General features: G+C 37.9%; 1 protein-coding gene and 1 long non-coding RNA gene across 5 annotated transcripts in view; one reads left to right on the top strand and one right to left on the bottom strand.

Moving 5' to 3' along the window:
- The window catches only part of LOC108528260 (uncharacterized), a 10,025-nt gene extending 8,316 nt beyond the window's left edge, over window positions 1-1,709 (bottom strand). Inside the window, exon 1 of the long non-coding RNA XR_001885082.1 lies at window positions 1,261-1,709. This is a non-coding gene — a long non-coding RNA (uncharacterized LOC108528260). The remainder of the gene's footprint in view (window positions 1-1,260) is intronic.
- TAF1A (TATA-box binding protein associated factor, RNA polymerase I subunit A) overlaps window positions 1,570-14,602 on the top strand; it is a 32,697-nt gene continuing 19,664 nt past the window's right edge. For 3 of the 4 annotated variants that reach the window (XM_017869982.1, XM_017869981.1, XM_017869983.1), the window contains exons 1-5: window positions 1,570-1,938; window positions 3,097-3,216; window positions 7,354-7,523; window positions 11,754-11,867; window positions 13,978-14,176. In XM_017869982.1, coding sequence (XP_017725471.1) covers window positions 3,099-3,216; window positions 7,354-7,523; window positions 11,754-11,867; window positions 13,978-14,176 — 601 coding nt within the window. In that variant the 5' untranslated portion in view covers window positions 1,570-1,938; window positions 3,097-3,098. Of the gene's footprint in view, window positions 1,939-3,096; window positions 3,217-7,353; window positions 7,524-11,735; window positions 11,868-13,977; window positions 14,177-14,602 lie in introns of all 4 variants that reach the window. The other variant, XM_017869985.1, reaches the window with a different exon arrangement.

A 14,602-nucleotide genomic window follows, 5' to 3' on the forward strand; every position in this document is an offset into this window, starting at 1 on the left:
TTTTTTTTTTTTTTTTTTTTAGACGTGGTCTTGCTATGTTGTCCAGGATGACATCGAACTTTTGAACTTTTCAGCTCAGTGAGCTTCCTGCCTCAGCCTCCGGAGTAGCTGGGACTACAGGTGCTTGCCACTGCAACTTCCCTCCTTCCTTCTTGTTTATGCTATTGGATGTGATCTAGTTGATTTTTTAAAATCTCTTCTCTCCAACACATTTTCTGTCAGAATTGTCGCCTGGGAAAGAAAAAGGGTAGGTAGGGCACATTAAGTGCTTCCCATTGTTTCCTACTGCTCCTTAGAGGTGTTTGAGAACTTCAAGGAAAATCAGAAAGTTCTTCCTCATTTTCGGGAGAACATAAACTTTTGGCCATGTAAAATCATTTCTGGGCTGGTTTTGGTGAATTTATACCTCAAGTCAATGGGAGAAAAGTAGCCAGACTAAGCCTCTAGACAAGAAAGTAATGATTATGTATGTTATTTTGTGTGTGCTCTCCTGAACTACGCATAATTTATGTTAGCCCTGCCTGTACAGTTAGAGCACAAGCTTGAGTGAGGACTCAAGAACTAATGACAGAAAGAGCAGCAGAAAGAACTTTTCTTGCAAGTCCTTAACTACTGCATATTGTTTATGAAGACAACATAGAATCAACTATTTGTAGCATTTTAAGGAATCCATGCACAATTTTTTTTTTTTTTTAAAGACAGGGTCTCATTCTGTCACCCAGGCTGGAGTGCTGTAGCGTGATCACAGTTCACTGCAGCCTCGTCCTCCCCGGGCTCAGGTGATCCTCCCACCTCATCCTCTCGAGTAGCTGGGACTAGAGGCATGCACCACCACCCCAGCTTATTTTTTAAATTTTTTTTTTGTAGGGACGGGGTTTCATCATGTTGCCTAGGCTGGTTTCGAACTCCTGAACTCAAACGATCCACCTGCCTTGGCCTCCCAAAGTGCTGGGATTACAGGCATGAACCACCGCACCTGGCCTCAAACTCTTACTAGACCTTTTAATTTCCTCTCCGATACTCTGATTCTACCCAAATTGTTCACCTTCACAGAGGAAACTCAGTGATTCGTGGTATTTGTGCATCCTCATTTGTGGACAAAATTCTTTCTTGCTGTGACTTGAAAGCAGCCTCCCTTTAGCTTTCACTTATTAGTCCTAGTTCTGTTCTCTGCTGCTAAGAAAAAAGGTCTGATCCTTCTTTCACGGATCAGCCCTCCAAATACTGGAGAAGCACACTGCGTTTCCTTAACCATCTTACTTTTGACCCATATTTCATTTGTTTGTCTCAATGCCCCTCATGAAAGTTGAACCAGACGGGTCCGCAGAACAATTTTTGCTCAGAAGGCAAAAGAAATTCTCGCCCAAATTGTGGAGAAGGGAGTCGAACCAATTAAACGCAAAGCTAAAACTGTAATAGAAAAGAACTTTCAGGCTCGCAATGAACAGGATATGCATGGATTTGTCTCGTCACAGCCACTAACCACGCCTCCACTCGTGCAGTGCGCCTGCGAGCCGACCAGAAACCAATGGCCCATCGTAGTGAATTTCTCGGGTAAAGTGACATTCTGCGCTTTTGAATGCTCCCTTCGCCCAGCCGCCGACCCCTCGCCCCAATTTCCATTTTAAATGAAAGTCTCCCACTTTCTAGCTGAGACAGACAAAAATAAAACTCGGGCAAAACTAATCGGAGAGAGGCCGTTCACTGTCACTTCCTGGGTCACTTCCAGAAGTCACTTCCGGGGTCGAGGCGAGGCCAACAACACGCCTGCTACCGCAAGAGTTACGAGCTGGGCCGCGCGCAGCCTGAATGCCTAAACCAGGTTTTGCGCATGCTCATATAAAGCTCTCCTAACCCATCTTCCGGTGGGAATTCCTTCACGTGGTCCGGAGTCGGAGACTGAGTTTAGCTTTACTGAGGAGCTCTAATTTTAAGCGGGTAAGTGCCGCGGATATCGTCCGTGGTTCCTGCGTTTAAATGGGACGGTAAGGGGTGTGTCAGGATTCATCCATGTTCTCCTGATATTTCCTTCTAATACCTGAAACCCTTGGAGTCTGAGAACGAGAGAAGGGGAGAAGCTTTGGTTGCCGTGGCAACTGCGGGACACCAATTTGGATTTTTGAGGATTTGGAAAGGGAGGATTTGTGGAACTGCTACTCAAAATACATGATGGGTCGGATTCAAATTCAGTTGTTACTTATAATTCATACTCGTAGCTACAGAATTTGATTTTAGAAAGTTTTCTCTGGGTGTAATGCAGAGAAGCAAAATCTGAGCAAGGATAATTATTTAGAAAGCTAACGCAGTAATCTAGGCACTGTTTCAAGGGGTCTTGAACTAGGGTAGTGCTGTAGGATTGCAAAGAAGAGGGGAATTGGGGAAATTTGGGAGGCAGTATCAGGGGCACTAATACTCGATTTCATATGGGGAATGAGGAAGGGGCCCTGAGCATCTTTAGGAGTAAGTCCAAACTCAGCTTGGCTTATGATTATTTTTCTAGGTTCGTTTCTCACCTTCCGCACCCCTCTCCACACACACCCCAACTTCTAGTCATGCTAAGTAGTTTGGTGTTCTATTTCCTAGAATAACGTCCTCACCTTTTTTGTGGTGTTAGGGAGGTTCTATCATTTCACTAAGCCCCTCAGTTTTTTCAACCTTAACATGGAAGAAAGTAATAGTACCCACCTCAGGATTGTTGTGGGGATTAAATTAGGTAATTTATACTTCTGGTGCATAGTAAGGGCCTAATAAATATTAGCTGCTAGTACTATTCTTATTGTACTTCTCGTATTGTTTTGTTATTGTATGTTTTGCTATTTCTTCGTCTAGACTTGAGATTTTTTTTAAATTAAAGGGGCAGTATCTTATTTATCTTTATATGGACTTGAAACATTAGTAGTTCGGTCTTTTTAATGTCTCATTCATTTTGGCTGTTGCTGACATAGTTAAATTCATTTTTTACTTTAAAAGAGCTGACAGGTATAATGCATTTTGCTAATCAAATTGTATTTATTTGATAAAAGCTGTTTTCTGTACAACTCAGAAGACTGTGGATTAAGATGTACAGAAAGTAACTGATATCTCCGTTTGTAATAGGTATGAGTGATTTCAGTGAAGAATTAAAAGGGCCTGTGACAGATGATGAAGTGGAAACATCTGTGCTCACTGGGGCAGGAATGCATTTTCCTTGGCTTCAAACATACATAGAAACTGTGGGTAAGTAAAACAGTAACATTGAGCTATTTTAACTTAAATGTAAGGAGATGGTAAGATTCAATATGGATACAAAATGAATAACCAGGCTGGTTTAATTTTCAAGAGGAATATGTGGAGTGTTTTTAAGCCAAAAAAAAATGTTTTTTCTTTTAGAACTCTTTGACCTTGGATTAACAGTAGTCTGTATTATGCTAGATACACATTTTTTCTAGTAATACTTACTGAGCACTTTTATCTCTGGCATTGATTAAATATTGGGGAGTCATAGAAGAAGAAGATATGGTCTCTGCCATTGAGGAAAACATGCCTAGGAAGTGTTCAAGAAGTTGCTGTTGAATTGCATTGAAATTATTTCAAATAGAATTGATCACGTAATAGTTTTTTTTTTTTGGAGACAGAGTCTTGCTCTGTTGCCCACACTGGAGTGCAGTGGCTAGATCTTGGCTCACTGCAACGTCTGCCTGCCGGGTTCAAGTGATTCTACTCAACCTCCCGAGTAGCTGAGATTACAGGTACCCGCCATCACGCTTGGCTAGTTTTTGTATTTTTAGTAGAGACAGGATTTCACCATGTTGGCCAGGCTGGTTTTGAACTCTTGATCTCAAGTGACCTGCCCTCCTCAGCCTCCCAAAGTGGTGGGATTACAGGCATGAGTCACTGCACCCGGCCTAGATAAAAGAGCATTTTCCCTCATTTTTATCTACTGTAAATGCAAGCATGTTTTTCTATGGGATAAAATTTCCCCATTTTATCTAATATAAATGCAAGTGTGTTTTCTATGGGATGAATTCCCTATAAGAATTTATTTAATATAAGTATAAATAAAAGAAGCTATTATCTGTATGCTGGCATATTGAGTGGTTTACATTTGGGATTACATTTGAACCAGCATTTTACTTACTGCCCTTAAATATGTATTTTTTTGCCCAGACTTTTCTCCCCTTGACACAGATTCCTTGGCTCCTAAAATTTTGCTTCCATTTTTTCTTTCGATCTAAGTATCATCTCATTTAGTGATCTCAGTAAATTCTCAATAAATTTTTGTGCTAGGCAGTTCAGGTAGGAGGAAACTGAATCTCAAAGACATTAAATTCGTAAGTGGTGGTATCAGAAGTCAAATCCAGGTTTGTCTGATCTCAAAGCCTACACTTTTAACCACTGAGATATATTTTTTAAAATGAGACAATATATGTAAAGTACCTAGCATAGTATCTAATGCATAGTGAGTGTTTAAAAATAATAGTGCCTTTCCTCTCCTCATTTTAGTTTTGCTAGATTAATGCACATGGCTTAAGGCAGATTTGAATGAATGATACTTCAGAGATAGTGCTACTTCATCCCTGGTAGGGAACTAATAATTTAAATTTCCTATAGTTATATCATGCTTGGGTATGTTTCTGTTACCAGTGTTCTATAGAAAGTCTGAGTCAGTCTGCAAGCAGATAGGTTTAAGACCAAAATTTACATGCTTAGAAATATTTTATATGTCGTGGATAGCCTGTTAAACCCAAAATACTTTTGGTCTGCAATGAGAAAATACTTGGAAGTAATATTGACATTGTGCTGGTAATTAACCATAATAGGAAAACAAAATTGCCTAACAATTGCTGTATTTATTTTTTATGCTGGTAGATAGCTTTTGGCATTTTGAAGGGCATGCCCAGCAAGCCCTTTAGAACAAAAACTTTGAAGACAGGGCCAGTCTGGACTGAAGCTATATGATGAGTACCTGCAGTAGTGCTTAGCACACAGTGGTGCCTGAAAAATATTTGTTGACAGACTGATAAGTTTCCAGATTCTTTGAGTAGCATATTAGAAGTTAGGTTGATGACACTAGTTCTTTATTGTACATCTCTATTCCATGTAAAAATGTGTTTTCCTTGACAATTTTTTTTCTTAAAGTTATCAGGATCAAGTAAGACTATCTTTTGCTCATTAAAGAATGAAATGAGAGGAGAACTTTTCCTGAGGTAACTAGGCTAGGTTGGAAGACAAAAGTATTTTCCAAGCATTTAGGTATAGTTATCTAAAGTCAATTTGTAGTCTCAGTTGTGAAAGCTTGAGCGATGGAAGGGAGCTTAGCCTGAGAACAGTTCTCTCCTTCAGGTAAATAAAAGATGTTTTAAGGATGAGGTGTTTTGTCAGTTTCCTAGGCTGGCTGGCTGGTATTGCCACCGACGCTGAGCAGCTTTGGTGTGGGGATCTTATAAAATGCAGCTTCTGATTCAGAGAGCTGGGCATAGTACTCTGTAGTTGTAATGAGATTCCAGGTGATACTTCTGCTGCATGTTCCAGGACCACATTAAGTAGCAAGGGCAGGTCCCCAGGTGATTTGTATGTACATTGAAAAGTCTGAGAACACTAGCGCAGTAGTCTTCAAATTTTTCACTTTTGTATCCCCTACTTTTTTCTGAAAAATTGAGTACTACCTTGCACAGTTTTAAGGAATCATCTGAAAATATTTTATTGTATGTTTAATATTTTCAAGAGATATAATTTCTAGCACGTTGGTATTTTTAAATGAATATATATTACTTTATATGTGATGGAGTCCAGATAGCATAGGAGTGGCATACAGTTTTAATACCTTGCGTTATCCATTTAAAAATTAAGAAAAGTTTTAATAGATGGAATTTTATGTTCCTTTTTGTTGTACTTCTTGCAATAAAAGTTATGTATCAACATTTATCCTTTTTTTTGTTTATATCCTGTAAGTTTTAAGAATTAAAACTTTTTCTAGGTTGAGACGTTGCTATCATTAATAGTTGTACATAGCTGATCAATATAACATGTATTAAAAGTGTTGCTGGCCAGGTGCGGTGGCTCATGCTCATAATCCCAGCACTTTGGGAGGCCAAAAGGAAGGATCACTTGAACCAGGAGGTCGAGGCTACAGTGAGCTATGATTGTGCTAGTGCGGTCCAGCCTGGGTGACAGAGCAAGACTCTCTTTTCTTTCTTTCTTTTTTTTTTTAATAAAGTTATCTAAAACTTTTCCCCAATTTTTTTTATATATATTTGTGGGTGACTTTTATGTATTCCTAGGATGAGAAAAGATTTAGCATTGATTATGCTATTTTTTTTTTAACTGACATAACTTCTGAGAAACCTTAGTCACATAAGTAAGAAGATGGCAGTGAATGGAGTTTAATTATAGCCATGCATCAGGTCCTTGAATTTCTTCTAAATTATTCATGAAAAATTACATAATGATTTATTGTAAAAAATTATGTTGTTCTGCAGTTTTGATAAGCAAAGAATTGGGAATTGCCTGACTTGCAAAAGGAGATGTTAGAGTTACTTACTTTTTCAACACCTGTGTTTTCACCTTCAGATAATATGTAATGATTTTGATTGTGAAGCTTTGACTATGTAGGCACAGCTGTCTAGGAGATTAACTTGTGGAAAGAGTATGTAAGGAAATCAAAGATCTGCAAGTTAATTGTTTTAAAAGTATCTTTGCAAAGTACCTGTTGGTCTTTGTGTACCTACTGGGGTACAATTACCCAGCTGGACTAGAGGGGTCTCGTAGTTCTGTGGGAAGAGAAGAAGAGGTAGCAATGTAACTAGTCATTCATATAATAGCCCTGTATCTAAGCCCAAATGTTCTTAACATTGGGATTGCCAATACTTTTAGAGATATAAATGTTTATTTTTGCAACTGTTTTAAGCTCATTTGTATTTAATATCGTTGAGTTACTAGGAATTTGGTCCTTAAAAAATAAAAGCCCACTTGGAGTTTGCAGAACATGGGTAGGTAATAAAGACCATGTTTGCCTAGAATGACCCTGGCGTTTTACCCATTCTAAATACCTGGGACTGTGCTTTTGGGGGCCTGTTTGAGAGATTCTCCCCAAATTATTTAGCACAAGGATTAAAGGATGATTGAATCAGATTTAAAGGCTCTGGTGACTCTAGTAGCCCCGAAACATCAAATTAGATATTTTTTTATCTGCTAAAAATAATTAATATAATGTAGAAGGGTTTGTTTCAAGTGAAGCTGGCTTTGATACTAGAAATGGGCTGGGTCAAGTAATGCCTACTGTTTACTTGTTAAAACTTCTTATCAGAAGTAAGTTTTTTGAATAGTTGAACTGGAACCATTGTGGATAAAACTCTTTTCTTTTCATTTTTATAGCCATTGGAGGGAAAAGGAAGAAGGATTTTGCTCAGACAACAAGTGCTTGTTTAAGTTTTATCCAAGAAGCTCTGCTGAAGCACCAATGGCAGCAAGCTGCAGAATACATGTACAGTTATTTTCAGACCTTGGAAGATTCAGATAGCTACAAAAGGCAGGCTGCACCTGAGGTAAACAAAGTTTGAGTTTGCTGGAAGAAATGATAGATTCCCAGGAATTTCTGCCTCCAGCTTCACCTTCACCTATAGTAGCTTTTACAGAATCTCAGTGATTTTGCTAAAAGCTACTAAAACTACTTTTGGGTGGAGAGTTTGTATTGGGACCTTATTTACACACTTCTTTTTACCTGTTATTTTAAAGGAAAATAAAATATTCATTCCAATAATTCTTCCTTTCCCCCCTCTTTGTGGATGTTTCCCATCATCATGTAAAAATTTTGTTACTCTTTTTTTTTTTTTTTTTTTTTGAGACAGGGTCTTGCTCTGTCGCCAGGCAGGAGTGAAGTAGCACAATCTCGGCTCGCTGCAATCTCCGCCTCCTGGGTAGCTGGGACTACAGGCACGCACCACCACACCCGGCTAATTTTTTTGTATTTTAGTAGAGATGGGGTTTCACCATGTTGGCCAGGACGGTCTCAATCTCTTGACCTCATGATCCGCCCGCCTTGGCCTCCCAAAGTGCTGGGATTACAGGTGTGAGCCACCATGCCCAGCCTATTCTATCTTAAAATCGTCTCTTCACCCAAACTTCCCCCATTAACTATGCTTCCTAGTTTTACTCTCTTTCAGCAAAACTTCTTGAAAGAGTTGTTCTCTTTTTCCAACCAGATCCTTTTTTTTTTTAGTTTTGTCAAGACATTGTTAATACACCATCATCCATTTAAATTGTACAGTTCAATGTATTTTCATATGTTTACAGAGTTGTGCAGCCAACCATTACCACACTCTAAATTTAGAACCTTTTTTTCTCACATGAAACCAAAACCCTGTACCCACTTGCAGTCTTTCCCTATCCCTCCTCACAGCTGCCAGACACTGACAGCCACTAATCTATTACTTTCTTTTTCTTTTTTTGTTTTCTTTTGAGACAGATTCTTGCTCTGTTGCCCAGGCTGGAGTACAGTGGCATGATCTTTGCTCCAGCTCCTGGGTTCAAGTGATTCTTGTACCTCAGCCTCTTGGTTGGCTGGGATTACAGGCATGCACCACCACACCTAGCTAATTTTTTGTATTTTTAGTGAAGACACGGTTTCAACTCCTGGCCTCAAGTGATCTGTCTGCCTCGGCATCCCTAAGGTGCTGGTATTACAAGCGTGAGCCACTGTGCCCAGCCTAATCTATTTTCTATTCTGGACATTTCATATAAGTGGTTCCGTACAATATGTGGCCTTTTGTAAATGGTCTCTTTGACTTGGCATAATGTTTTCATGGTTTATCCATGTTGTAGCATGTATAAGTACTTCATTACTTTTATTGCCAAATAATTTGTCATATGGAAATACCATGTTTTATTTGTCCATTTATCAGCTGTTAGACACTTAGGTTGTTTTTGCTTTTTGGTTATTGGAAATAATGCTTCTGCGAACATTTGTGTGCAGGTTTTTGTGTGGACATTTGTTTTAATTTATCCTGGGTCTACACCTGGGAGTGGAATTGCTGATCATATGGTAACACTATGTTTAGCCTCTTGAGGAACTGCCAGACTGTTTTCCAAAGTGGCCATATCATTTATATTCTCACCAGTAATATCTGAGGCTTCTAATTTCTCCAATCCTTGCCAATATTTTGTTATTGTCCTGTCTTACTGATAATAGTCATCCTTGTGGTTGTGAAGTGGCATCATCCTGACTATGATTTGCATTTCTCTAATGACTAATGATTCAGAGTGAGCTTTTTAAAACATGTCATATCATGTCACTCCTCTGCTGAAAACACTGTAATGGCTTTCCATTTCATTCAGTAGAAGCCAAAGTCATAATTGCCTGTAAATTCCTATATGATGTGCTCACTCCCTTTCCTTGTTTGACCTCTCTGACTTCATCTCCTGAAACAGGTGGAGCATTCCGAATTCAAAAATATGAAAACCAGAATGCTACAAAATTCGAAGCTTTTTGAGTACTGACATGAGATAGTGACACCTTTGCTTTCTGATGGTTCCATATATACAAATTTTGTTTTGCACACAAAATTTCAAGAATATTGTATAAAATTACCTTCAGGCTGTATGTATAGGTGTATATGAAACATAAGTGAATTTCATGTTTAGCCTTTGGTCCTATCCCCAGTCTCATTATGTATATACAAATATTTAAAAAGCTGAAAAAATTTCAAATCTGAAACATTTCTGGTCCCAACGATTTCAGATAAGGGATACTCAACCTGTATTCTCCTGCTTGTTTTTTCTTTTCCATCCTCACTGGTCTCCTTGTTCTTACTTTGAATGGGCCAGGCATATTCCTGACTTATTGCCTTTGCCTTAACCAGTTCTTGGAAAGCTCTTTCTTCAGCTATCACTATAGCCACCCTCCTTCAAAGCCCCTTTTCAATGAGGCCTACCTTGACTATTTAAAATTGCAGTTGCCTTACTCCATCTGCAACCTGCACTTTCTGAATGGCACTCCTGATCTCCTTATCCTGCTCCATTCTTTTCCCCTAACACTTGACAATTTAATTATATTTCTTGGTTATTGTTTGTCTCTCTGCATAGAATGTAAATTTCACAGGGCGGGATTAAAACAGTGCCTGGCATATACTACTAAATTTCTTCAGTAAAAGACAGTTTACCCACAAATAACTTGACATGAGTGTCTCATAGGTTTTACTGACATAGTTACCATTGCATCCATTAGTTATCTTTTAAAGCAAAAAAAAAAGAAAGCTGAAAAAAAAGTTTAACCATTCATTGAAAACTTAATTTATGTACTTAAGTTACATATACCTGTGAAACACTGGACATGTTACAGCCTCTTCTTGTCCAGATTTTGTTTTGTAAAATGAAGGAATTGGATGAATGGTTTTTGAGCACTTCTTTGGCTCTATTTGGATCACCGAAGGCTTTCATTGAAAGTGTAAATTCCTCTACTCCACACCCCTGTCCTACTGAGTCAGAATATCTTTTTTTTTTTTTAGATGGAGTCTCACTCACTCTGTCACCCAGGCTGGAGTGCAGTGGCACGATCTTGGCTCACTGCAAGCTCCACCTCCCGGGTTCACGCCATTCTCCTGCCTCAGCCTCCTGAGTAGCTGGGACTACAGGCGCCTGCCACCACGCCCGGCTAATTTTTTGTATTTTAGTAGAGATGGGGTTTCACCGTGTTAGCCAGGATGGTCTCGATCTCCTGACCTCATGATCCGCCTGCCTCGGCCTCCCAAAATGCTGGGATTACAGATGTGAGCCTATAATAGAATATCTATTTTTAACAGGTGTCCCATGTAATTATTGTGTACACTGGGTGTAAGAATAGCTATAATAATCTCGAAGTTTTCTTTTTTTGTTTTTGTTGCCTGCTTTTTTTTCCCCCCTGCATTTACCCATCCCTGGTGGTAGGTGATCCAAGACCCAGGTTTTCTTTAAGTTCCCAGATACTACAGTGTGATATTCTACAAATGAAATCTTGATATCTCTGAGTTGGGAAGATGAGGATCATTATACCAAATGATAAGATGTGTATCATATATAATTATACCAGTGATAGTATGTGTATCCACATATAACCAATGTGTATGTTCATAGAAATAATTGATTTATGGTTCAGTTTAATTTACTTTGAAGTTAGTATTACTGTTGTACTTGAAATTGAGGTTAGAGAAATAGAGATTTGCTCTCATGAAAAAAGAGCTCCAAGTTCTGCCCCCAAAGTTTTGGTGATCTGAGGATAAAATTTTTTTTATTAAGATTTGTCCATAGCTAATGAAAATTCTTAAATTGGCATTCTAAATATAGAATAAATGTAGTCAATAGTTGTAGAATTTGATGAGCTCTCAGGAAATAGGTAGTTTGTTGCCCTCATTTTGCAGATGATAAAGATGAGGCTGAGAACAAAGAAGAAGCCAATATTATTAGAACCCAAATTTTCTGACTTTAATATTCTTCCTTCCATGCCAATTAAACATTTTATATTAAATATGTATCTTAACTGCCTTTCTTTAAACTACTAAATTAGTAATGATACTATTATATTATCTGGTATTTTAATAGAAATCTAGAAGGTTGAAACTATTTTATCACATAAGGAAGTAGTATTAATTTTACATGGCAAAGTGGAGTAAAATGTTGACAGTAGTGGTCTCTAGGAAAAGGAATCACAGGTTATTAATGTTGTAATCAGGAAAACAGTATCTTAGACAGAAACTGAATAAGGCAAAAGTTTTACATTTTGGCAGTAATTTCTGCTTTCACAGATTATTTGGAAGCTTGGAAGCGAAATTCTATTTTATCATCCCAAAAGCAACATGGAGACTTTCAATACTTTTGCTGACCGGATGAAAAATATTGGTGTCATGAATTATTTAAAGGTGAGAATATGGGCTTTGTGAATTTACCCTTGTGGTATTCTTTTTTTTTTTTTATTGCTTGTGTCAGTGATAAGGTAGTTAACCTAAAAAATGTGGGACAAGGATAAGGCATCTGGATAAATAAGAAAAACAAAGAAAAGAGCATTATGAGAACCATTTACTTCTTGATTTTCAGTCATCTCCCGTGTTGTCTGACTGAAAATTCCTTTTTTTCGTATATTTCTTCTGGCTGCAAAAATCAGTTATTCAGAGATCGCAGTGGTATGATGATGGGCCAAATTCTGAAATGTTTGCTGAAGTCATTTGAGCTTAGAGTTGGTGTTTAGAAAAAGGAAAGAGCTAAACAAGTTGGGAATTTAAATACGTGAAAATATTTTAATACTCCTAATGTTTAGGTGGAATCTTGACCTCCAAGTTCATATATTCTTTTGTAAAAGTCTTATTGAAAAAGATTGAGACATTTTCAAAATATTGTATCTCCCTCTCTCTGTTTTTGTCTCAGCACTTTTCAATACAGGTTTGTAAATGCTTTGCTTTAAAAAAATGTTTTGAGTGCCTACTTTATGTGCCAGGTGCTCTTATGGTTTTGTTCTCTGGTAGACCAGGTATACTGTGACTGGAAATTAAATGGAGGCAGTTTACAGTTCTACTTAAGAAAAGCTTTCTAACTAAACAATTGGAAATGGGAATGGCCTACCCTGATGTGTGCTGTGCATCTGTTTTTTCAGGTCTAAACTGGATAGCCATTTGATTGGGGAGGGAGTGTGAAGTTTAAACTGTTGGTTAGGTCCCTTTTGGCTCCTAGAATCTACTCAGTTGAAGTAAAGAAACTGAAAGGGAACCTCATTTCTCAATAAGAGTCTGAGAGTGATAATTAGGATAGATAATAAAACTTTTTTTGTTGTTAATAATTTTAAAAACACTTATTGCCGCTTACCAGGTATTGTTCTAGACTTGGTTCTTATAGTAGAGGAAGATCATGTAAATGGCATTAAGTGTTATGGCTACCATAGTAGAAATGTAACATATAGTGAGAAGATAAAGGAGAAAATGGCCAGTTCTCTGGAACTAGAGAGGGTTAGGATGTAATGGATAGGGGAATCAGGAAAAGAATGAAAGTAATACTTGAGATAAGTTTGAAAAAGCTGTTGGCTGTTCACTAGGCAGATTAGGGGAAAGGGCAGCCCTGTGTGGCAGGGGTTATAAAGAGTTCAAAAGCCCTACATCCAATAGTTTAGTTACTCTAAAAATCATGTGGGTAGAAGTCGGAGGAAGTAGGCTGGGCGCTGTGTGCTGCACCCTAGGAACTTGGATTTTAATTCTGTAGTCAGTGGGAGCCATTGAAGGAGTTTATGCAAATAACTAACAAGATGAGATTTCTTTGGTAGCCACTCTAAAGATGAATTGTAGGGAGGCAGGAATGGAGAGGCCAGTTGACAAATTATTGCAGTACTTTGGCTCTACCCATATGATTAATTGTATTTCTCATTATTCTCCTCTTTGATGTCTTCCCTTCTTGTAATACTCATTCTTTGTATAATTATTCTTCCTGCTTCTCCTGTGTCAGGGATACACTTTCCTTTCCATCTGAACTGAAGTCATTCTTCAACATCCCTTATTAACATATTTTCTCTAAGCTTATATAACATATATAAAATAGTAATATTTATTGAATGTCTGCTATGAGCCAAACTGTTAGGTGGTTTGCAAGTATTATCTCATTTAATCTTGAAAACACCCTTCTGAAGGGGCAATAATGTTCCCGTAAAACAAATGAGACTCACGAAGGGTGAATAATTTACCCAGGCTTATTTAGTTTTTAAGTGGTGTATTAACCAAGACACTCCATCTTCAAAGCCTCTTTTTTCCTCAGTATATCACACTGTCTTTTGTTTGTAAGTTTACATAATTTAGCTCATATTTGCATAGTGTTAATTGTTTCCTATGTCTTACTTCTTTGCCAGATTGTCCCCAACATCAAAATTTTCAATGTCAGGTTATTTGTATCCTACCAAGGTCTTAGCCCAGCATGTGTTATATGTTTACTGAGCTTTTTGACTAATGGTTATCAAATGTCTTAAATAGCAGTGTGCCCTTATTATTTTTGCAGATCTCTTTACAACATGCATTATACCTTCTGCATCACGGAATGCTTAAAGATGCTAAGAGAAATCTGAGTGAGGCAGAGACATGGAGACATGGTGAAAACACGTCTTCCCGGGGAATATTAATCAACCTTATTCAGGCCTATAAAGGGCTTTTACAGTATTACACCTGGTCTAAAAAGAAGATGGAATTGTCAAAGCTTGGTGAGTAAATACAAGTAAACTTTTTTTTTGTGATGAGACTGAGGGGCAGAGGGATCTTAAGGAGTAATCTAGTAATTTCCCTATTGACTTCATCCAGATATTACAGTGAGCAGACTTTTTATGGATTTAAAATTCTTGATCCTTTATAATACTTCTGATATATAAAAAGCTTCAGTCACAAATTAGATGGTTCATAATTAAGTTCATGATCATTTTAGGTTTGTTGCTGTTTTGAATGTGGTTTAGACGAGGATAAACACAGCCAGACATTAGAGCAGTGAAGACAGGTTTGATTCAGTAACTACTGACAGGAGGAAGAGCTAAGCTCTATTCCAGTTTCTGTGGAGGTGACTTGGGGTTGTAAGGGGTGGGGTGGGAAGCCTAAAAAGCAGAAGCAGAACCACCAGTAAATTTTTCTGGAGTTTT

The sequence above is a fragment of the Rhinopithecus bieti genome, unplaced genomic scaffold (assembly GCF_001698545.2).
Source record: "Rhinopithecus bieti isolate Rb0 unplaced genomic scaffold, ASM169854v2 scaffold_1673, whole genome shotgun sequence".
Classification (NCBI taxonomy): Eukaryota; Metazoa; Chordata; class Mammalia; order Primates; family Cercopithecidae; genus Rhinopithecus; species Rhinopithecus bieti.